Source organism: Littorina saxatilis, linkage group LG3 (assembly GCF_037325665.1).
Source record: "Littorina saxatilis isolate snail1 linkage group LG3, US_GU_Lsax_2.0, whole genome shotgun sequence".
In the NCBI taxonomy this organism is placed as follows: Eukaryota; Metazoa; Mollusca; class Gastropoda; order Littorinimorpha; family Littorinidae; genus Littorina; species Littorina saxatilis.
The window spans coordinates 8,433,411-8,458,993 of NC_090247.1; the positions used below are offsets into that span (position 1 = coordinate 8,433,411).

Consider the following 25,583-nt stretch of genomic DNA (forward strand, 5'->3'; position numbering starts at 1 on the left):
GGTATTCATCTAGTTATAATATAAATATGGTGATCTTCTTAACTCATTGTCTCCCAGGTACGGATATATATCCGTACCCACTCATATGGCTAGGTATCTGACCAGGTACGGATATATATTCGCTCAGACTGTTAGCCTCAGTCGCTTCCTGTAACGTCCATCTAACGTCTGCATTCCAGCGTGTTGATACACAGTTACTACAATTCTGAGTGACCTGCTGCAGCACAGCTGGTCTCGGCTAAAATAAACTTGGTCAGCATAGCCATAGGTGGGGTAGAAACCCCAACCAGCCGGGATTTCCAACCATATCAACGGCTCGTAGATCGCGCGTTGGCGGCGACAAACTAACAAAAACCTACATTTATACAAACAATGCTCACATGCTTATTTTAAATGCCACAAACAAACAAAAGACATAAACAAACTTTGTATGTTTGGGGTGCTTTAATTATTCACTATGGTTCAATAACAAAGCAAACAGTAAAGTATCAATTCAATGAAGAAAACATTTTATCAAATCAACATTCACCCACTCACTGTCACACAGTTAACCTCACTCTTTAGTAGTCAAATGCACACCCTCATATATAGTCATACCATTAATCATTTACATGCTAAGGGAAACAATCACACACAAGTCATCCCCTTTCTCAGTGTCACACAATCACACATTAACTTTCACTCTGTCTCGTAATACGGTAATTGCCAGCCTTATAAAGTTGCAGAATCTTTGGCACATCTAAATCTCTAAACACAAATTTACCTCCTGGTATCACATTCTGATCACAAGTTCGACACACAGCACAATGCATCTCCTGTTTCGTGTCGTCGTACATGAGCCATATACTCTTCCATCTTTCCTGCCATTTTCTGTGCCGTGTTTCGTTTTCATACTGTCTCTTTTGACCTCTTTTTTCATCGTCCGTTCTCTGGGTTTTTTTGCGGCGGGGGAGTGACAGTGTCAATACATCTCCACATGTTTACAAGCGTGTGTACAGTACGACGTTTGAATGCGAGTAGGGAACTTCCGGAGGTAGTCGCGTTAGACGCGAGAAACATGGCGTCCAATATTATAGCAGACGAACCGCGCGAGATCTTTGTTCGCCGGCCGTTCCTATCGACTGCGTTCATCGAAATTTGAACCCACCAGGCGGGCAATTTCAGAGGAATTTCGAACCCACCCGACGCGATTTGAACCCGCCGGGGGCGATCGGGTGACCGCCAAAATTCACCCCTGATTCTGTGATTATGAAAACATGAACTTATTATCCTCATTAACTATTATGGATGTAACACTTTGGCTGCATGAGTACATCAAATAAAAATTCTGACGAATTATCATTCTTGGAGTTGGACAACTGTCTGGTTTTGTTTCGATTTCAGTTTTGATAAAGTTCAGCCCATTAATTAGCTTCAGATCCGACACAAACTTTGCTTTGTGTGTTCCATTATTTCTGTTTGAAGAACAACGAAATGCATTCGTACAGTTCATCGGAGTTCATTCCGTAACTTCAAAGGAATCTAAAATGACTTGTTAATGTTATGATTACAAGTGCAGGTTCTACAAATTTGGAGACTTAAATGCCTCTGAATTATGAGCTATGAATTTAACACGCTAAAGTTCAAGATTACCATCATCAGTATCATCTGCATCATATTTTTAAATGTAAGAGATTTTGCTCATTGTGCAGCAGGGTTACTTTACCTGTTCGTCCAAGGAACAACATGCTTCCAGGAGAGAGCCATTTTGGAAGACAGAGTTAATTCCCTTGAAGTGACTATTTACCACTATTTTAGTAAATAACAAGCTAACCAGAAATACTGTTTAAGTGCTGTAAATAAAATGATTCAATTTAAAGTCAGTGCACAGGTGAATATCAGCCATGGTTTGCATAGGAATCAATGCGCTTTTTCTGAGCCTATTCAACTGATCATATCGAGACAGAGCGCTTCAAGATGGCGACTAAAAAAAGGAGACGATGATGACGAGTTCACTGGCGAACGACAAGAAGAAGAAGATGACGAGTTCATGAAATCATGTTCAGTCAAAATGTGCAATTTTTTTTCACTTTTTCAAAAATCGGAATTTTAATAACAAAAATTAAATCATGGTATTCCTTATTTTCTCCTGTATCCGAAAATGTTGGTTTTGTTGTGATAGATTGAAAAACTGAGGATGTGCTTACAATTACTGAAAGAAAATCGTTAAATACAAGTCATTTTCTTTATTTTTAAACCAAGACTTATAAAATTAAAAATGCGTGAGAATGCTTCGCTGAATTCATGACATAAGCTTAGTTGTCGCTTATATTTATTACTGAGTTATGAAACTATGTTGTACAACTTCATGTAAGTTGTTCATGGGCGCCGTGTCACACCTAAATGCAGATTTTGACATCTGAGACAGGTTCAATATTTTTGACAGAAGTTACAGCGTGACCCCCCCAAAAATGGCTCAGAGCATACATCATGAAACAGCAAATTATATATCTGGCTTAATGGGTTATCAAAGCGGACAAGTAAACAATAAAATCATCCTGTCACTCATCATCATCAGCCTTGCACACAGCCGCCGTTCAACTTTCTGCGTGCGCTTGGAAATACATGTTTCATATTGAGTCGCCCTTCTAGCTTTTATTATAAGCATTTCATGATTGTGTTACACGACAAAATGAGGAAAAGTAAGCACTCCAAACATTCAGATGCAGTTGTACGAGTTAGCCCGCCCGCCGGCATTGCAAGTCCCAGTCCTTCACTGAAAGTGTAAGCTTACTGGAAGCAGATCTAAAAATCGACCCTTCCCCCCTATCGAAATGAAATGGAACCTTTCCCGCGCTTTTTCGCTGAGTAGTGTATGAACTAATTAATGCAGCTGGTTGCAGCGTGACTTGTTTGCCCAATCAACATCGAGAATATTACGAAAATGCGCTAGCCCTGATGATGTAATTCTCTTCGACTGCGGGCGTCATTTTACCCGCTCTCTCTCACCAAGCGGCAAAAGGCGACTCTTCCCGGCAAAAAAAAAAAACCGTTCCACGTTGCAGTTAAGCTTATACTTCTTCGTACTTTTTGACTGAGATGGCGAAGAAAAGGTGGATACGGGGAAATGAAGTCAAGATGGTTATTTTTTGAGAAGTGAGTACAAATATTTCCTGCATTCTGTTCCAATTAATCGAAATGGGTTTTTTTCTGACCGGCCGCGGCAGTTTTTGCAACGGCAGTGTAGACTGAATCGCGACGACGAAGAAAGCAAAATGAGAAAATCAAGAAAGCAAATGAAGCAGATCGAGTTTATCAAAAAATAAAATATAAAAGACTTCCTTTCGATTTAGATCCATGTTTCAGGGGGGAAACATATACTAGGCTAAGCTTATGGATAGTCGTGGGCAAAACCGTCCCAATCATCGAAAGACTACCGGCGCCGAAAGACGTGCGCCCCTACAAACGAGTGTAAATATTTGTAATATTCTATGAATCGTAGCAACAGCTAGATCTAGTCCAGCCAGCACACCGATAAGGTCCGAATACTGCTGGTTGTCGGTTTGAAGATGGCGCTTCCTCACACCAGCTGCAGTAAAAAGATTAGCCGTTATGACGCAACAAGATGATCATATAAAATTATGACTTCTGTAAATTAGATCCATTATGGTGAGATTTTTGTTGGAAGATTGTTTTGAAGATTCGTAGTAACAAAATAGCCCATGAAGTCAGAAGAGGCAGGCGTAGCTTGGTCCCTTCATTGTTCCCATAGCAACACCACTCATCTGTGAAGTTTTTCTCTCACCAAAGGCGCACGTAAGCTTATTCTTGAACGAGTTTTGCCAGTGGATGAGAGCGTCAGTAGGTCGCTGCTACGTTTGTCAAGGCTTTAATTCAGTCCATCAGAGTGAGGAATGCAGGTGTACTGCGAAGAAACGTCATAGATGAAGAGGTATTTCGGTATATACTATTTCGGGTTAAAATTTAAGTATTGGTTGAGGTTGTCTGATGTTGAGAGCATGAGTGCTATCTTTCACGAAAGGGGGCAGTGAGATAAGAGGCTGAAGAACATCTTTCTGAGAGATGATTTCATTATAGGGTAGCTGCAAGCTGTAATATTTACACGGGTTTTGAGGGATGCCCCATAATCTGTCCTTGACAAGTATGGCCGTCCGTTCCTAGCGGCCATTATCTACTGGAACGGCAAGCTAAGCACAGGCGACCATATTCTACCCAAGTGACTTACTTGATTATGTTAGGGTCCCTTGCGGGTCGACATTTACGTCTCTCTGGTTGTGGTTTTCTGAATATACTGCGATCTTCCGGCCTTAGTCGAGAATCTGCACGTAATTTCCATTGCGTCATTCCTCCCTATATTAATTACGTCTGCTGTCTTGGTATTCACAACCCTTTTGATAGTCACGGTTTCTCTTACATTCCTCCCCGTTTTATCAAAGACCCCTTTAATTACGAATGATTATAACTATTCCAACCCAACTCCTACAGTTCCTCTTACATTCCTCCCCGTTTTATTAGAGCCCCTTTTCCATTACAAATTATTTTGCAAATCAAATCTCCTCTCAACTATAATCTTCGTTTTATTCATTCTAAACCAACATTGACCCATTATGTTACTTTCCGGCACTTAACTAAATAACGTTTTAAACTTGTTCTTCTTTATAAACTCCCACTATAATGATGCTGCAAATAATGTTATCCAAGCGGAGCGCGGGCGGAGCCCGCGCGTAGCGAAGTAGTTTTTTTTTTCATCTCCCAGCACTGAAAATTTTTTTGCCAAGTGGTGTCTGTCTGTGAACATTGTTCTAGAATTCATCTTTTAGCACAATATTAGCGACACTGCATATCAAAACAGTGGAGGCGAATTCAGTATTAGAGCTCACAGTCCTGTGTTATAGCTGCCTTGTTTTGTTTAGCGTGTGCTGACAAAACACTAGCCCCTGCTCGTCAAGCGTTAAACGGTTTGTCTTTCGCCGCTAGCCTGCAGGCGAGTTGGCGTTGTTTATCTCTGGTGGCCACTGTTTATAATTCAGAATCTCGGAACCGAGTCTCAGTAAAAACTCTTGGAGAAGTCTGCAAAGCGAAGACCAGAGCTTTTTTGCTATGTATGTGGGGGTTTTGCAGACGACATTTTGAAGCATACGCGTTGCCATGACTGCATCAAAATGTTGTATTAAAAACTTCGATAAAGTATCTCAGTTGCACATTTTAGCAAGGTCAATCATTATGCTAATTTAAAATCGCTTCAAGCACTTATTGATTAAAACCAAAACTGTGAAATATAATCTGCTAACACTTTCTTTTATCTATCTAGAGAGTATTGCCAGGATGGTCACGTGCTTCCGTCTTAAATAAACGGGATTATGTATGCCACAGTATGGATGAACCGAGTTGCATTCACTGAAGTGGCCGTAACACAGGTGAAATAGCAATCTGTTTAACAGAGCTCTGTAAAGCACACAATCTCCCCCCCCCCCCCTCCCCAGCCCCCCAAACAGATTAACAAAATAAAAGAAGATGATTTTAGAAACAGCAGCCGGAGAGAGGCCCGGGGGGGGGGGGGGGGGGGGGATTAAAGATTGGAATTTAATTATAATTGGATAGATCCGCCGCACTGCCAAGAAAAGTGTACAGTGTTTCACCCACTTTCCCGAAAATATATGCATCTGTGTTAAAATTGTCAAAATGGAGTTCCAACTTATCATCAGTGATCATAGTCAGACATAATTATGTAGATAGATGATCAATGTAGGCTATATTATATCTCTGTTATCATGCACTACTGACTCAACAACACAAATACTTGCTGAATATAATATCTCTATTTGAAAGCATATCCAAAGGAACCTTTTGTCTCTGTTGATAAATATCGAAGTTCATTGCATTATCTTTACTCTAGACTTGTATTCAGTTTCTCTGTCAGAGCGGCAAAGTATCGTCTGCTACAGACACCGACCCAGCAGTAAGAAAGCATAGGCTCTAGCTGAATACATTTTATTTTTTTCTCGTCAAAAGTAGAAAATACATTCATTCGTAAAGAAGAACTAGGGTTTAGATGAAAAGGTTAGTCAGTGTAATATCATATATATACCAATAGATTAAGGAAGATTTTTCAAGAAAGTGCCGATTGTGTTTTTTGTGGTTAGGCCTATCTTTTATCGCGAGTTCCGACAGCATAACTGAGTTCACACAGAACTATTCTCAGCTGCACTCAACATGGAAAAAACCCTGTGTTAATTGTTTCAAGACAACCACATTTTGTAACACTACTTTGAAACTTCTGCTTCTTGTCATCATTATAATCATTGCAAGGGCTCCAGGAACTGAGAAATGTTAAACACACTTAAAACCACGTAAATGTTACAGGAAGGCGCCTTTACCGCCTATGCATGGTGCCACAGATTTCAGCAGCTAGCGGCCGCCGTGACCTTGCAAGGCGGAGCATCGAAATTTGCGCGGAATATTCAAAAAGCTTAAACCACACTCACTTTTTTTTCTTGAAAACAGCATAAATATTGTTTTAAGCGTAATAAGTTTAATCTGTATGTATGCTGGAGGTGTAAATGCACTAACATGCATATTTTGTTGCTTGTAAGATGTAGTGTTCACTTACAAAACTTTGACAAGTTTGGTCTTTCGGTTGGCGGTGTAATGTGATTCTTATGTACCGGTTCGACATGTAGGAAACAGCAGTATTTAACTGATTTCTTCCGCATTGAATGTTTCTTTGTGCAATCAGTATAGAAGATTGCAGAGAGTGTATTCTGATGATTTAAAACGTGTGTATTATTATTAAGCAGCCCTGATAGTACTGACTATGTCTCTTTCTACTAAACTGACTCAGTGTGTGACTTCTTAACTGTGCACATTTTCAGCCAGAAATTCATTTCTCTTCCTTGTCTTGCTTGCAAATTTGTTCTTTCCTGGCCGAGCGATAACATAAACACTCCTGCCAAGGGTTGTGTTCTGCGATGTTTTAGAGCTCGGAAAGGCAGCAGAGGGCTTGTCATCAGCTTTCCCTAAATGGATTGCTTGAGGGCTAATAAGGAAGGGATACTGCTATATCAGTGGTGGTTGTTGACATCTTGTATATATACAGCTTGCTGAATCCTAATGCATGGGCCAAAGAAGGAAACTCGGCTCCACTGATTTGATATGTTTGGACAATTCTATTAAAATTAGGCGTACAAACTGATTTTGTTTCGGGGAATCCTCTCAGAGGATCAGAATTTTCATATAATATCATCGGAAGCTGTTACAACGGGAAAATGTGAAACTTTTGTCACTTTTTAACATGGAATTTCATCTTTGAGCGTTTCAAGCGGACTTTAATAAAATAGTTATTTGCGAATTAAGCAGCGGAAGACACTCACCGGTTCAACATGTGTATGGTCATTAAACCTCAAAACATTTCAGTAAGTGGTTTAGACAAACACCTCGGAAATGTGAGGGTGACTGGTTTGTAGCTGAAGAGTTTTTTTTCTAAAGTGTGTTCTAAATACAAATGACGTACTGGTAATGATGTAATGAGTTGTTCTAATCTTGTTCTTGGAACTCTTGCTGTTCCAAGCTTGTTCTTAGCAAGTCTTGGTGACGAGAACAAAGACTATCAATGAAATTTTTAGAAATAACCTCTGACAACGACGACGACGACGATAACAACAACAACAACAACAACAACAAATGACATCGACGACGACGACAACAACAACAACAACAACAAAAACAACAACACGAGAACAACAACAATCACGACAACGAACATGACAACAACAACACCAACAACTACGACGACAACTACAACGACTGGGTTATGATGACATCACCAATGATTTATCAAATGTTCAGTGTCAAGGCTGTTAAAAAATCGTTAAATCCTATTTCTTCACTGATTTTTATGAAATTTTAAAGGTAGGTTTGTTGTCCCCAACTTATTTTCACTCCATACTTTTCCAGAAGAAAAACATAATTTTGGCAGTTAAAAACCGTTAAATTTCAATTCTTCACCGATATTTATGAAATTTTGTGGGTAGGTTCGTTGTCCCCAACTGATTTTCACTCTATACTTTTCCAGAAGAAAGACATAATTTTGGCAGTTAAAAAACGTTAAATTTCAATTCTTCACCTATCTTTATGAAATTTAGTGGGTGGGTCCGTTGTCCCAAACTGAATTTTAAGACATACTTTTCCAGACAAAAAACCTTATTTTTGGCAGTTAAAAACCGTTAAATCTCAATTCTTCATCGATATTTATGAAATTTTGTGGGTAGGTTCGTTGTCCCCAACTGATTTTCACTCCATACTTTTCCAGAAGAAAAACATAATTTTGGCAGTTAAAAACCGTTACATTTAAATTTTCACCTATCTTTATGAAATTTAGTGGGTGGGTCCGTTGTCCCAAACTGAATTTCAAGACAAACTATTCCAGTCAAAAAAACTTATTTTTGGCAGTTAAAAACCGTTAAGTCTCAATTCTACACCGATATTTATGACATTTTGTGGGTAGGTTTGTTGTCAGATTTGACATGATGGCAGAATTGAAAGTGTGAGATATCCTGATGTTTCACAATTTATGCTGCATAATTCAGCCCCATAGGCGCTTGAATTTTAGGTGGAGTTGGGTTTTTTTCAGCCCAAACCAGTAACCCCCACATGGTTTTCATGTCCCTTTCTGAGAGACTTCAAGAAGTTTCAATTTGACGTCATGATTAGCCTGCCGCATTAGCAAGTATGAAAACACGTCATCGATGACACATTTTAAGACAGAGAGAGAGAGAGAGAGAGAGAGAATCATGTACACACAGATGGACGACTTCGCTTGGGGTATGTACTGCCCGGCAGTACACATCTACTTTATTATTTATCAAAATATATAGTGTTCCATTCAACTTTATCATAACTGCACTCGTCGCGATATAACCTTCGTGGTTGAAAACGACGTTAAACACCAAATAAAGAAAGAAAGATAACTGCACTATTCCAGGCCAGACTGTTTGGTAACTTAGCAAAAGTTTATATTTTGCTGACGCCACTATTGGAAATTGATTCATACAATGCTTTAATAACTTGTGTACTTTGTCAGAAGATTTGAGAATACCACGGCCCGCTATGGAATTATAGAAATCTCAATGTGAATTAAAAAAAAAAAAGCACATTCCCCAATATACATTAGGCCAAAAAAAAAAATTGTCTGTTTAGGGTAACATGACCAAAAAAAGTAGGGTCGGTAGGTAGGTAAATTTTTTTTGTTTTGTTTTGTTTTGTTTTTTTTGTTGGTGTATAAATGCTATTTGGCTGAACATTCACTTCTTATATTTGATGAATACATGTTTCAAAACTAACGTATAAATAAAACAGAGAGAAAGGGAGAGAAAGAAACGCCAAATGTCTCTTTTTAGCATTTTTACCTCTTTTTTTTTCTTTTTTTTTTTTGAAATCAAAAAAAAGTTTTTGGGTCGGCGCCAAATCGATAGGGTCGGTCGGGTTACCCTAAACAGACAATTTTTTTTTTTGGCCTTAGATGAATTTAGGGAACATAAAACCCACTTTATATCAATTACAATCCAAAACTGAACAGCAACGGATATCAAACATTTAAGTCCAGCTTACCTTCTAAACCATTGAACAACGAGATATATGTAAACAAATGTGGAACAAATTTGTAGAACACAACCGAGTTGAGAGGACTACTTTCTTCTGCGTTCAATTCACAGCTTTTCCAAAATCTAAATCTCAGTTACATGACCTTTCAGATCTTGTTCAATCTATTTTCAAAGATTAATTCCACTTAAATAAAAATAAACATCCCTGAACTAGAATGCAACAGACTGAGTCTCCTAGTCCTACTTCACTCAGTAGATTCTTACACAACTACCACTTGATATCAAGTAATTCAGTGTTTTGACATTAGTCCTGTCGCGACTCGACGAGAAACCTGACCAATCGTCAGAAATCTTGGGACCCCTTACTCTTCTTTCTAATAAAATGGCAGTTGGTCTTGCACTACAATTCACTACTTCTGCTCTCCCATTGCATTTTAGGCATTACCAGAGACCACAATCCCACAACATTTCAAGAGCACTTTTCCCTGAAGTGACATGACACTATTCTAATCTATCTCTTATTTTCAATTTAGAAGGCAATCAAAACTTTTCCAGGTGTGGAAATATGTGCATTTCCTGCATTTGGTTTCACTAACATTAAAAGAACCCAGAAACATTGATCATTTTCCAATAAAGCTGTAAAATTCTGATTTTATTGTTCTTCAGCGTTCAACCAGAATTCTGTTATAGAAAATAAATTAGTGCGGAATTTCTGATGTCTATAAAGCATACTGACTGCAAGGATTCTTCAAATAGCACCCAACTGAAAATCTCAGTCTCAGAAACATGAGTTAGACACTGTGTATCTGTGTGACTGTAGATCTGATTTACTGTAAATGTAATATGGCTAAGCAGGCATGTGCCTGAGCTGCTAGTTCTTCAAATTAGATTTTTCTTCAAGTTTCCTTCTTTTGCTTGTTCTTGTTAAAAACTTTCACATTGTTGCCATTCTCTGGCAGTTCCCACTGACCATGGTGAAACCATTCCTGAAACTTTCTAAATTCTTCCATTTCCACAGCAATACCGTTCTCTTCATTTCCATCATCTTTCCAGGACAATACCTTTCTTTCCATGGCAATGCCATTTTTTCTTTTCTTTCCATGTCCAGCATAAGAGATAGATTAGAATAGTGTCGTGTCACTTCAGGGAAAAGTGCTCTTGAAATGTTGTGGGATTGTGGTCTCTGGTAATGCCTAAAATGGCAGTTGGTCTTGCACTATGTTCTACTGGAACGGCAAGCTAAGCACTGGCGACCATATTCTACCCAAGTGACTTACTTGATTATGTTAGGGTCCCTTGCGGGTCGACATTTACGTCTCTCTGGTTGTGGTTTTCTGAATATACTGCGATCTTTCCTTAGTCGAGAATCTGCACGTCATTTCCATTGCGTCATTCCTTCCCTATATTAATTACGTCTGCTGTCTTGGTATTAATTCACAACCCTTTTGATAGTCACGGTTTCTCTTACAAAGCTAATACAATGGGACGACCTGGTTTGTTGGCTTTGTGTATCTTGTGAAGCAGATAGAAGCTGGGCTGTGTATGTTGGTGCTTTATTAGGAGTTTGGCAGGTTTGGTAGGTTTGTCGAGCTTTTTGTAGTAGGTAGAATCATTCAGTTGTCTTTGAGCTTCCGCGATGTACAGATCTCTGTACCAGACAACAATGAATAGCACCACCTTTATCGGCTGTTTTAAGGCCCCCCCCAAAAAAGGTCTGTTTACGGTAACCCGACCGACCCTATTTTTTTCGCGCGACCCTAGACTTTTTTTTGGCATTTAGGGGAAAAAAAAGAAGAAAAAAATCTTTTGGTTTTTTTTGTGCAAAATAACGTAAAAATATGGTTTTTTTGAAGAAAAAAAAATTTCCCGACCTACCGACCCTATTTTTTTGGCCTATGTTACCGTAAACAGACCTCTTTTTTGTTGCCTAATGACATTGTCATCCCTCTGTTGTAGACTTTTCAGAACTGCCAGTTCTTCTTGTGTCAGGTTTGATTTCTGTTGGGGTTTGAACTTAGTTAAGGCCCCTTATTTCAGTCGAGCATTTGTTGATGTAGCATTCAACTTCAGCGAAAGTACCATGAGGATTATTTATATCGCAGCTTGATAAACGTACCTGTAGTGTAAAGAAAACTGAATGGCAAATGGTAGCCACGCTGCTTCAGAAATGCTTCATTTAGTTGACATTTTGTCATCGGGTTATACCGTTATATGTTTTGAACAGCTCAGTTTATCGCAACTCCCCAAACACTAAAATAGGCGTTGGGAAAAAGCTGTCAGCGATCAACCTCTCATTTTGAACCTGTAAAATAGTGCACCTGGACGGGAATTTCTGAGTGCAGCTGTTTGCATTATCTGCAAGAGATCACGAAACGCATTCACTGGCTCACAGACCATAGGTACCCTCTCAGCATGTTCACGGCAGCGTAAAACCACTGGTCTGAGACCCAAATCAGCATGAAGCTCTCTCGAGACTGCAGAGAGAATATATAGCTGGACTTCCCATTCTACAAAGGCTAAAGCGAGCTGAGTAGTCCAAACCGACCTCACCCAGAGCTACTGCCATGGGCAGCCTCACGACTGAGAGACCAAACGGCTGCTCGACGATATGATGCATTTTTGGACGACTTTGTTTCGACTGTTTTATCTCTTGCATTGGTCCCGGATAGCCCATATAGGCTGTAGGGAGGGAGGATAAATAGAGAATACTACATGGCTTGCTGTGTCGTACCAGATTTACACGAGTTGTTCAAAATTTTAAATATTGAACTGCGAGCTGTTCACTATTTGAAAAAGCAACGAGTGTAAATCTGGTACGACACAGCAAGCCATGTAGTATTCTGTTTATCCTACATACTGTACTTACGTGTATTTTACTGAAAATGTCCTGCAGACGAGGCAGCTAAATTGAAGACGCTTGTTTTGGAACCTCGATCTCTTCTAAAGCCTCGTGCAATCTATTACGTCAAAGCAAAGAAACGTCACTCTGAAAGTGTGGCGTGACGTGTTAGTTCTAAAGATTCATCGAGGGTAATTAGCGAGCGCAATTTTGTTTCTATAATGACGTTTGTCTCGGTGACTTTGGCATCATAAGCAGTGGAAAAACAGGTCCCTGCCAGACTTGCTTGACATGACCTCATTTACATGATACACACACGTGTGATTTGAACGATTATTATCTCACGGGTGTCTCTCACGTATGTAGGATAAACAAACCAATCCTCTGTTTTCTCCCCACACCCAGAGACTTTGTGCACACAGTTACAGCCTTTCCGACTCACTGTTCTTGGTTCGTAGTCCCAATGCTCATTGCTGAGGGGGTTTCACCATCAACATGAACAAGTCCTGGGCAAATGTGAAGACATTCTACAGATTCATCACAAACACTACAGTGCAGAAACTGAAGATTTTATTCCGGGACAAGATTTGCAACTTTTTAAAAGATTTCAAGATTTGAAGTACAAAATGTGAAAGTGATGAAGTGTTTGAACATTTTACAGTGATAGACCTGATTGTAATTAGTTTTAAGCATGGAAGTTACCATGTGAACTGAAAAAAGAATAAAACTTGCATCGGTCTCGAATAGCTTAGAATGCTGAAGAGACATTAACCAACCATCAACAGACAGAAGAAGGGTGCTCCCCCCCCCCCACCCCCCAAAAAAAGGGGCAAATGAGAGGAAGGATTGAAATAATTTGAATGCCGTGCATTATTTTTTTCTGTAGGTTTTCACTTGAAAGAATGTTCGAAATGAGGTCTCTCATCGGTAGAACAAGAAAGATTGGACAAGTGCTTTTAAAGTTGTGTCGTGCTGACACTCGGTGCAAAGTACAGGGAAAACACCCTCTAAGTCTAAGCAAAATAACATAAGCAAGCGGGGCAAAAATAATGCACATCAATGTTTTGAGTTTTAAAAAAAAAATGTATCAAATCAATATTTTGGTTTTGGCAAAGCAGCCAGGAATCAAATTTTTGTTAAAAAAAAAAGAATTTGTAAATATAGTGAAGAAGGTTATTGTTGATGTAAAGATACAATATGCTTTACCTGTTTATAATGTGGACAATATTGACTTGATTGACGATGATGATTTACAGCTATTGATTGATGATCAGTTGTTTTTTGAGATGTTATTGATGGAAATAAGAGGTAGATGCATTTCATATTCCTCATATAAAAAAAAAAGGAAAGTAACAGAAAAGAAAAAGATCTTTCTCAGATATACACTTTGGAAAGTAACTTGACAGAGTATAATATTCAACTTTTAGAGCAAACACGACAGGAGTTAAGTCAAATAAGGCAGAAAAAGTGGATGGTATGATAATTAGATCCCGTGCGAAGTGGATTGGAGAAGGGGAAAAAAATACAAAATATTTTTGTAATTTGGAGAAAAGACAGTTTGTCCAGAAGTCCATGTGTTTTTTGCAGAAAGATGATGGTGAAGTTATTCATGATAATGCTTTAATTGTTAAGGAAGCACAGACTTTTTATGAGGAGTTATATACTTCAAGAGAAGCCGAACTGGTAAATCAAGAGATTGATGAAAACCTGGCTCATCCTGTACTAACAGATGCTGAGAGTAAACAATTGGAAGGTAGACTTACTCAATGTGAGCTACTCAAAGCTGTGAAAAAACTAAACAACGACAAAAGCCCAGGATCAGATGGTTACACTGCGGAATTCTTCAAGTTTTTCTATTCTGACTTAGGAAAGTTTATGTTACGGTCTATAAATTGTGGATTTGAGAAAGGAGAAATGTCAGTGACTCAGAGACAGGGCGTTATAGTATGTATTCCAAAGGAAGGAAAAAATAAAACACTTTTGAAAAATTGGAGACCAATTACTCTGTTAAATACGGTCTATAAGATTGCATCAACGTGCATTGCAGAACGGTTTAAACGTGTTTTGCCAAACTTGATTCATGATGATCAAAAAGGCTTCTTGAAAGGAAGATATATTGGTGAAAACGTCAGATTAATATATGATACCCTGTTCTACTCAAATAAACATAATATACCTGGCCTACTTTTGATGGTCGACTTTGAAAAGGCTTTCGACAGTGTTGCCTGGTCATTTATTGAAAAATCTTTGAGCAAATTTAACTTTGGAAATGACATGAAACGATGGATTTTTACTTTTTATTGCAAAATTAAGTCCTGTGTTTCAGTTAATGGTCGGTATTCAGCATGGTTTAATGTAGGTCGAGGCACCCGGCAAGGGGATCCGCTGTCACCTTATTTATTTTTGATTTGTGCTGAAATATTGTCTCTTATGGTACGCCAGAACAAAAAGATTGGTGGTATGAATATTCTTGGCGAAAATATTTTATTGTCACAATTCGCCGATGATACCAGTCTGTTTCTTGATGGTACAGAGCAATCTTTTTGCGAAAGTATAAAAGTGTTACAACATTTTGCATCACTGTCAGGTCTGAGAATGAACTATGATAAAACAATTGTAGTTTGGTTAGGACCTTTAAAGTTTTGCAAAAGAAGATTTTTGCCTGATATGAATTTTACCTGGAACCCGGATAATTTTAAAGCACTTGGCGTTATTTTTTCGGTGAATGTATCCGAGGTTGTTTTTCTTAACTATAGAAATAAGTTAAAGGAAATTCAAAAACTTCTGAATTCATGGACCAGAAGGAACCTGACACCCTTTGGTAAAATAACAGTCCTAAAAACCTTGGCTATTTCCAAATTGACACATTTGTTTACTAATTTACCTGATCCAGACGAACAGTTTATGATGGAGTTAAATAATATTTTTTTCAAATTTCTTTGGGATGGAAAAAGAGATAAAATTAAAAGAACTACGGTCACCCAACCCTATGAAGATGGAGGATTAAAGATGATTGACGTGAAAAGTTTTCTGTCATCTCTAAAAATTGTTTGGTTAAAAAGAGTTGATGGTCTTACTGGATTAATATCAAGACTATTGTTTAAAGCATGTCCATCTGTTACAACAATTAATATGAGAGGAGAGGAATTTGCAAATGTTTTGATGCAGAGAATGGAAAACCCATTTTGGACCAATGTTTTTAAACATTATAAGAAACTACATGGAAAATGTGACCCTATAACCTTTAACGATTTTGTATCAGAATGTTTACATTATAATGTTAATATTCGGAGAGATAAAAAGACAGTGTAGGTACATTCAAAATTGGATCGACAATGGAATAGCTCAGATTGGTCATATTTTGGGACAAAATGGATACTTATCCTATAATGCGTTTAAAATCAAATATCCAAATGTGCGAAGCGACTTTGTATTGTATCAAGGTGTAATCCAGGCTGTTAAGAAATATCAGAGAAAAATCGGCTTAGAATTTGATAAACATTTTATTATGACAGAGCCCATTGTGTGGAAATGTATTTGTAAAGGTAAGACACAACTTATTTACAAAAAACTGATTGAACATACTACGGTCCCAAAATGTATCGAAAAATGGTCTGAATCTTTAGACTGTTTGTTAGATAAGAAGGCTATTTTTCAACATGTTTTTAAAACAACAAATGACACTTGTCTGAGATGGTTCCAGTACCGATTATTGTACAGAATTTTGCCCACAGAAAGGTTTCTATTTTTGCGAAAAATTGTGGATACGTCATTGTGTACATTTTGTGGTAGAAATGAAGAAACCCTTTTACATATGTTTTGGGAGTGTGATAAAGTGCAGACTTTTTGGATAGAATTTGTAAATTGGCTAAAGGCGAACTGCACCCATTGCGACAATTTAAAACTGTCTAAAGAACTGGTTCTTCTTGGAGTGGCGAACAATGTAGTCACCGATAAAGCTTTTGATGTGTTATTAATCTGTGCCAAACACCATGTATATATTTCCAAAATGAACAAAAAGACCCCTCATTTTCAGACATTTAGTAGAAACTTTAAGCAAAGATTTATTTGTGAAAAGTATAACGCAGTTGTGAATAATACAGTAGATAAATTCTACAAGGATTGGCGCCTGTATATGCACGTTTTGATGTAACCCTTAGGTTTTTTCGTTCTTAAAACCTTTTGATAATGCGACCACCAAACCACTGAACATCCCCCCCCTCCCCATTCCATCTTCCCACCCCATGTATGTTGTAATTGTCCAAGTGTGCTTTTCTGTTATATGATTCTGTCCTTTCGGTTAGGTGATGTCCTGTAATGTACAGCATATTCATGTACAAAAAGAGAATAAAAAAAAGAGAATTAAAAAAAAAATAAAAAAAAGAAATCTACACAAATCAAGACTGTCACTGTTCTCATTAAAAATGGATTAGTTTTAAAGCTGTTTTACAGGTGGCACAATATAATAATAAAACGATCAAAACCAATTAAACATCATCGTTTGTATTGTGTCATCGTTTGTAAATGCCTGATCACAAAGATCTGCACTCAAAAATATCTGCCTATAGTTTGGGTTTACTTTAAAACAGGTTGTTTACACTTCAATGCCTCTTAATGTAGGCCAATAGCACAATGCACCAACACCGCCTTGATATGGCCCTTCGTGGTCGGCTGGGCGTTAAGCAAACAAACAAACGATGCACCAACACCGCCCTGATATGGCCCTTCGTGGTTGCCTGGGCGTTAAGCAAACAAACGATGCACCAACACCGCCCTGATATGGCCTTTCGTGGTCGGCTGGGCGTTAAGCAAACAAACAAACGATGCACCAACACTGCCCTGATATGGCCCTTCGTGGTCGGCTGGGCGTTCAGCAAACAAACAAACGATGCACCAACACCGTCCTGATATGGCCCTTCGTGGTTGCCTGGGCGTTAAGCAAACAAACGATGCACCAACACCACCCTGATATGGCCCTCCGTGGTCGGCTGGGCGTTAAGCAAACAAACAAACGATGCACCAACACCGCCCTGATATGGCCCTTCGTGGTCGGCTGGGCGTTAAGCAAACAAACAAACGATGCACCAACACCGCCCTGATATGGCCCTTCGTGGTCGGCTGGGCGTTAAGCAAACAAACGACAACATTTCGGTCCACCGCCCTGATATGGCCCTTCGTGGTCGGCTGGGCGTTAAGCAAACAAACAAACGATGCACCAACACCGCCCTGATATGGCCCTTCGTGGTCCGCTGGGCGTTAAGCAAACAAACAAACAAACGATGCACCAACATTTCTCACTCTTACATGTTGCCACGGTACTGCACCTGGGCCCACTAAGAACTTTTTGAGTCCATCCCTTACCTGTGTTCCTGTTGCATGGTGATTGTGGGCACCACCATGGATGGCCTGAAGCCCGTTTCTCCACTGCCCGCGCACCTCTTCGTGGTTCAGACCTTCCTCATAATGCACAGCACCAGGGCCACAGTACTGTTGATCATTCACTTCGCACAGAAAATTGTGCAGGGCTAGTGAGGCAAGGACAGTCTTTTTGACCTGCTCAAACATATTTTTACCGAGGTCAGCTCTGCAGCTCTCTTTGGATTTTTAAAGGAGTCTGGCCTTTATTTTAAGATTTGAATTTTACAAATCCTTGACACATTGGGTTTTGATTTAGCTTATATGTTTTCTTCGGGTGACGTTCCTAATTTTGTTCAGTAAAATTGGTTTAATTTAAATATGTGTAGATTTATCTATACTAAAGGTATACATCTTTATTTTGTGGCAGTTCTCCTAATTCTACAGCTTACTCTATGTTGTTATTTCTAAGCTAATTGCCGGCGAGAACTAGTAAAAGTTGTAAAGAGGAACAGAGAGAGATAAATTTACCTATATGTTTCTCTCTGCCCAGCGTTGCAGACTAGTGCATGCAGTTGATGTTATTTTTCTTGTATGATGTTACCTCGCGTTGTGTTTTTCCCTATCTCCTAGTGCAATGCAAATCTAACCCTAGTCTATTGCTAACTCTTTGCTTTTCCTAAGATTCCGGCTTGACTGGTCAACAATTAATTCTATGAACTGAACAGGAACTCAATCAACTTGAACATCGATCAAACACAAAGGGAGTCCACACATGAGTCGTAATATTTCGAGCAAGTTTATTTATCAAAACGGTCAAGCGACCAGCATAAAATAGTAAGTCAAATACAAATTACATGATACAAAATTCGCCTTCCAGGCACACGCTTTCGCTCAAGTAAAATGTTATCTAAAATACCTATGCTCCCAACCCCCGAATCTATCTAAGATGAGGTTCTGCAGTCTGGCGCCTAACTAACTAATCTTTGATCCCATACAGGATATGTTTATTCCCTAACTAGCTAAAGTTTGGGTGTCTATAATTCCAACAGGGATGCTACTTATTTTTCCTGGCTACAAACGGAAGAACAGTTCTTTCCTCACCAGGCTACTGAATTATTAAATGGATAGTCTGAGACTTCTTATTGCTAAAGTTTGATCATCGAGAGACCCAGGCCTCGGCCCTTATCTCGTCAACGATATTTTAGTCCCTATGCTCAAAGTGCTACTCCTATTTATGAACGTACTGTACGCTGTCTAACCCGACTGCAATGGGTTTAACAAACGCACGCGTACGTCCAGTAGTTTTACTGTCGCCTATGTATCTAAGTTTGTCGGACCTACCCGGTCCGATTTGGTTTACATTCTAACTATCTACGATGCTTTTTCTCCTAGTCTATCTTTTGGATCGCTCGGTACCAGACAATTCGACTGGCCCGAGTGGTGAAGATCTTCCTTTGTAGCTAGCTGTACTCCTACTCTGCCTATTTGGTTGAAAGAGAATCTCAAGATTCTTTACTGCTGCCAATTTACCCTACTCTACCAGTTTATTCTGCAAAACCTAACGACCTTTCGTCTCTCCAGTCTTTTATACCCCTTCTTTCCTAGCAACTCTAAAATAATGTACCGAGGTTCTGCATTGGCTAAATTGGCAACAATGGCCGACTCTCTCGCGAACTCATCCGCACCAGAAATATAGTTCCTCTTTATCCCTCTTTCCCTTATGATGGGGACATCGTTTCCTTAACATCTAAAAATATTCGTTTACTTTACAATATTATTCTATTCAAAAGAGTTTCAATCGCCCATTATATCAACATTTCGTCTGCTCCGGTCGTCAGACTGTTGATCGATAGAACACAACTTACGACGGTCACTAAGCCGATCGTGTCTCCTACCGAGCATTAAAATGGGCTCTAATGACCCGGTAACATCTTTATTATAACTTCTCCTACTGTTTCAAACATTCAATTATTCAACTAACGCTACAATAACAGGTTTGTTAACTTTTCGTCTTGCTCCCAGCATCTAACTTGCTGAGTAAACAAACATGGCGTCCATTGCCAATATCGAAACTACAACGCATTCCTTACGGAAATTCTAACTACATTAATCTCATGTACTATGACATGTAGGGAAAAGCTAGCATTTGCAATGACAATCCAGATTCTATTCTGGACTGCCTTTGCTGCTGCAAACTTTATCGTGTTGACGGCATTCCCGTCACACTCCCCCCAACCCAAATTCTATGTGGTCAATAAAACACATTGAATAAAACATTTTATCGATAAAGTTTAACTCGATCGATTTACGAAACAATGTCGTTTCGTTTAACATGTTGCAATTAACAAACCCAACATCAATTCATTTCTAAGCATGTGTCAATGAACAATGTAATAGGTTACCAGTTTTGAGTAACCAACTGTTTAAACTAGAGCCTCCATGGCTTTACCTTGTATATTACTGGTTTCGAGTAACCAACTGTTTACACCCTTATTAAGCCTCCACGGCTTTACCTTTTATATTACCGGTTTTTGAGTAACCAGCTGTTTACACCCTTATTAAGCCTCCATGGCTTTACCATTCTGATTACCGGTTTTGAGTAACCAACTGTTTAGACTTTGTATGCCTCCTTGGCTTTACCATCTTTAATACCAGTTTCGAGTAACCAACTTTCCAACGAACTGACGGGACAGAAAGCAAAGGGATATCGAGGTACCCCTTTCCGCACAGTTCGTTTCGCCTCTTCAATACTATCTAAACCCTGCCTAAATTATCCCTCACTTTCATACTTATATTCCAATTCTCTCTCGCTCACTCTCCACCTCACACTATTCTCACTCGTTTCTCCATTCTCACCCTATTCTATCTCTCAGGATTCTCTCCAACTCCTCTCTCGCTTCTTGTCTCATTCTCTCACATTTTCTTTCAATCTTTTTCAATGCTCTCACCCATTGTCTCGCATATTCAACATCCCTGGGCATAGGGGGGATCGATACCACAGGCATCTTGTTTGTTTGACACCCCGCCTCTTTTGTTGCTCTCTCAGATAACTCTTTTAATTCCACATTCTTTCTATGATCCTTTTTCACATGTCTTTCTCTCGCTTTTCTTGTTCCATATTGTAACGGAATTTCCGGGGGCTGTTTGCTCTCGTTGATTGTTTGTTGTGTGTGTGAATGAAGACGAAGAACAAAAGGAAGAAACAACTTGTTGCGGGTTTCAAGATTCAGATTTAATCATCTGAATGAATTCATATCGAATCTCAATGCATTATATCATTCATTCACATCTAAAATATGAATGACAATTGTCATACAGTAAATCTGCTCCTTCTCCCGTCTCGAAGAAGTACCGTCTAGAACCACCTTTCTCCCGTCTTGAAGAAGTACCGTCTAGAATCACCTTTCTCCCGTCTCGAAGAAGTACCGTCTTTAACTACTATAGCATAGATTTCTCCTGTCCCTGTTTCTTCCTCTAGAACAACATCCCTCCATAGCCCTGATTTCTTCTTTCAGCATAGCCTAAGCCCCGTCTCGAAGAAGCACTAGAATACAACAATAGAACCGCACTAGAACCCCGATTTCTCCTTTCCCTTCTCTATTTATCCCCTTCCTTGTTTGTTTACCTGTTACCTCTAGCTACCACTAACGTTTCGATCGTCTATAACGATCTCCCCTGACTGTCTACGTTACCCCAATACATGTCCTAACAACATAAACAACATACCTTGCTTCTCCTTCTCTTTTTCAGTTGTCTCGTACCTTTACCAACGAACCGACACTCTCGATCGTCTTAGAGTCAAGGCGATCGAGGATGTTTGTTTACGTTTCTCTAGGTAACTTCTAACAACGCTCAAACAACCTATCCTACCGAACTAAATCTCCATTTTACTTTCACTCAATCATTATCCTATCAATAATGAATCAATTCTAAAATGCATAACCATATTTACATGCACATTTTATAACACAACATTCTCCTATCGTTCTGCTTCGATGAGATCTCGTATAACACCTTCTCAAGTCGAAGCGACCAAAAAAGTGTTTGTTTACGTTTCTCTAGGTAACCTCTAACAACATGCAAACAATTTATCTTACCAAACTAAATCTCTGTTTCCTTTCACTCAATCATTATCTTATTAATAATGAGTCAATTCTAAAATGCATGCAGTAATATTCACATGCACATTTCGTAACACAATATTCTTTTATCGTTCTTCTTCGATGAGATCTCGAATAACACGTCATCTAAAATGGCGTCATCGAAGAGAAGATTACGTTCCATTGTGTTCATCTCATAAGAATGCGATCGATACGCACACGATTCCGAATAAAAACTACATAAACTAGTCAGCGAAAGTTTCCTGCTACGAACTGTGCAGTGATTTTCTGGTGAGTACAACCTAACACAGTTAATATCATAACATTTGTCCACAAGTCTCCCAGTCTTTCACTTGTGTCAATGGTGAGTACAGTATTCCTTTGTTTTTTAACTTTTTTCAATGAAGAACACTTTTAGATCTGTATCACATGTTTCTCTGTGCAAAAGTTAGATCCACTAATGTTCAGGTTAAAGTTTCTGGATAATACTAATAGGGCCATCTACACTGACAGCCAAAAATCTTTGGACATACTTTAAATTGTAAAGTTCTCTGCAAACAATGGACCGATACAAAAAGTAAATACATGTCAGCAAAGCTCAATGCATCCTGTGCGTTCTGTTGAAAACAGAAATGAGATCGGATAAGATTTAACAAAGTTATGACTGTTTGAACACGCACTCCCCAAAAACAGAAGTCACACAATTGGATAACAAAAAGTTCTACAAAACTGGCTTAACTGACAAAACTGATAATTGCAAGTCGTTCATTCTTTCTGTTTGTGTGTGCTCCAACATCTCCTGATTTGTTTGCTATGCTAATCAATGACGTACGTTCACAAATGACTTTGTAATTGACTTTGTAATTGGGAAGCCGTTTTCAATGAAAAAAGACATCGTTGACGACAAACACGAAAATGTCTGTTTTTTTCTGAATATTTTCACTTATCTGGCATTTTCTCCATTATTGTCGGAACGATTGAAATGAAATTCACAAATGATGTGTACAAGGATTTTTGTTATTCAACTCAGTTGAAAAAATCTCAAAATATGTTGTCCCGTGACGTCACCAACCGCTTACATGTACGTTATAAGGTGACAGCACTGTGACCGAACCATGTCCAGTTGAAATTTGAAAATCGGGTTTTCCTTTTTCTCATTGATTTATCATTATTCTCTCCAAATTTTGATGCAAAACATGCCTATTTCACAAAGCTATGGGGGTGGAAGGAAATATTTCTAATTTCACGAATATTCAACCTGCTAAGATCTTGGTCAAATTTGCGTTCTTGTCAGGGATCCAGGCTACTGAACACGTGCAGGGAATTTCAAGAAGTCTTGGTTTAGGTTTCTTTAGTTACGAGTACCCAAGACTAAACAACTGAAGGGGGGGGGGGGGGGGGGCGAAATTATCCATTCGTATTGAAGAATGGAATGTCCAGTTTATTAATGTGTCTGTCTGATTGTTTGTCTGTCTGTCCCAACTTAAAAGGCTTATTTCTCAGAAACTACTGGATGGATTTTGTTAAGACTTGGCACACCATGGAAGTTAGGTCCGATTGATTATATCAAATATTCGAAACTGTTAGGTAACAAGAAACCGTTAAAACCGGTTATTTGTTAGTTTTGAAGCTAGGAAGACAAACTTTATTGGAAACGTGCAGTTTGGCATGCTGATCAGGAATATGTATACATGTAAGGGTTTACTTAACATTTTGACAGTTAAAACTGCCACTGGCGGACAATTGCCATGGCTGCCCACAAATGATGACTTGACTTGACTTGACTTGAGAGAGAGAGAGAATTCGAACTCGAACATTTTAATGGATGAAAGAGAGAGAGAGAGAGAGAGAGAGAATTTTATTACACTTCTGGCATCCATTCACTCCACAATTTAGTTCATACAGGTTAACTGGACGATAAACAACGAGAAATAAATAAAATAAATTCATTTCTTCTTTACAATGAAACCAGTTTAACCATCAACATTACAAGTCAACCCCAACCATAACCCAATGCGGTGAAATTTGTTGTTTATAAATTAATTGATAACTAACCCGATTAGAGCATTTCAAAAATATCACAGAAAGAAGATGAAACGAGCAATGTTCAATTCTTGTAAAAGTAACACTCCGGTATTGTACGTATCATTTAACTAACAAACTACACTCACAAACACATACAATAATAATCACTTGAATCACATATGGTCAAGGAAATTGAATAACAAAACGATTGCGCCAGCAAAGAAGCACAATGCAGTAAATCAACGCCAATTATCTTCAATGCCAGCTGATAACTCTGTTATGAACAAGGAACATTCAATCTTGATTAATATCTGGTGTGTCCACCCCCTGCGGCTCTGACGGCGATACATCGGTGTCGCATGGAACGGACCAGACGTTGGAAGAAGGCTTGTGGGATGGATCTCCAGGCTCTGATGAGGGCGGCCTCAAGCTGGCGCACGTTCGTCGGCCTTTGCTGAGGTGGCAAGGCCCGGATCATACGGTCGAGAACATCCCATGCGTGCTCTATCGGGTTGAGATCTGGGCTGATCGCTGGCCAAGGGTTGACGAACGCGATGTTGTTGTTCGCAAGCGCCACCTGCGTCACTCGAGCCCGGTGAGCCGGGGCGTTGTCCTGTTGGAGAGTGAGATTTTGCTGTTGGATGAGTGGAAATGCATGGGGTGTCAGGATGTTGTTGATGTAATTCTGGGCATTTAGGTTTCCTCTCACAATTACCAGATCGGTGCGTTGGGTGGCTGTAATGCCGGCCCAAGCCATCACGCTTCCATGTCCATATTGCGCCGCTTGTTGCACACAACATTGGGCGTAACGCTCGCCTGCTCGCCTGTAGACCATTTGCCGGCCATCATGTCTTTGGACATGGAAACGTGACTCGTCGGTGAAAAGAATCTGCCCCCATTGCCCGCGATTCAGTCTAACATGTTGGCGGACCCACTGAAGTCGGTTTTGTTGGTGTCGCGGCAAAAGCTCTGGCTTCTTCGCTGGTTTCCTTGGTGTTAGCCCTGTCGCTTTCAAGCGTCGCCGTACAGTGCGGTCGCTGCATTGTACGTGGGCTTGCGCCCCGATGGCCCGAGCCGTGGAGTGGCGCTCTCTGACCGCGACCAACACCAGGCGACGGTCTTGGGCCGCTGTCGTGACTTTCGGTCGGCCAGACCGTGGTCGGTCTGCCACCGACTGTGTGATGTTAAACTTTCGCAATATATTCGCAACTGTGTGTCTGTGCACATTGAATGTTCTGGCCACTTCGGCCTCAGTTGACCCTGCCTGTACGTGGCCAAGGATTCTATATCTAACATCTTCTGGCACTCGTGGCATCTTTTCAGGTGAAGACAGGTGAGAACAGATTAACACAGATGAAAACAGTCTTTCAGATCTCGGAAAATACCAGAGTGGATGACGACAAAACTTTCCGTGATGTAATTATTTTATGACGTCATGTTAGGGTTTGTGTTACCGCGACACAAGAGCGGTTCCCGGACTGTCAAAATATGGCTTCAAAAGGCAGATTTGCATCAAGGCACACCGGCTTTCATTTCCCTACAGTTTCTCTCTTTCTGAATATATCGCTTTTATTTTTTCTACACATTATGCCACTGCTATCTGCTATAATTCCAGTCTGTGTCCTACTTCAAGGTTCTTCTGCTGTTTACACAATGCTTCCA

At 39.5% G+C, this 25,583-nt stretch overlaps 1 protein-coding gene and 1 long non-coding RNA gene across 3 annotated transcripts in view; one reads left to right on the top strand and one right to left on the bottom strand.

Annotated features, from left to right (window-relative positions):
- Positions 1–1,774, bottom strand: part of LOC138961540 (ribosomal biogenesis protein LAS1L-like) — a 37,654-nt gene extending 35,880 nt beyond the window's left edge. Inside the window, exon 1 of the mRNA XM_070333199.1 lies at positions 1,706–1,774. Coding sequence (XP_070189300.1) covers positions 1,706–1,746 — 41 coding nt within the window. The 5' untranslated portion in view covers positions 1,747–1,774. The remainder of the gene's footprint in view (positions 1–1,705) is intronic.
- Positions 1,775–2,763: 989 nt separating this feature from the next.
- The window catches only part of LOC138961546 (uncharacterized), a 98,397-nt gene continuing 75,577 nt past the window's right edge, over positions 2,764–25,583 (top strand). Inside the window, exon 1 of one of the 2 annotated variants that reach the window (XR_011454219.1) lies at positions 2,764–3,135. This is a non-coding gene — a long non-coding RNA (uncharacterized lncRNA). The remainder of the gene's footprint in view (positions 3,136–25,583) is intronic. The other variant, XR_011454220.1, reaches the window with a different exon arrangement.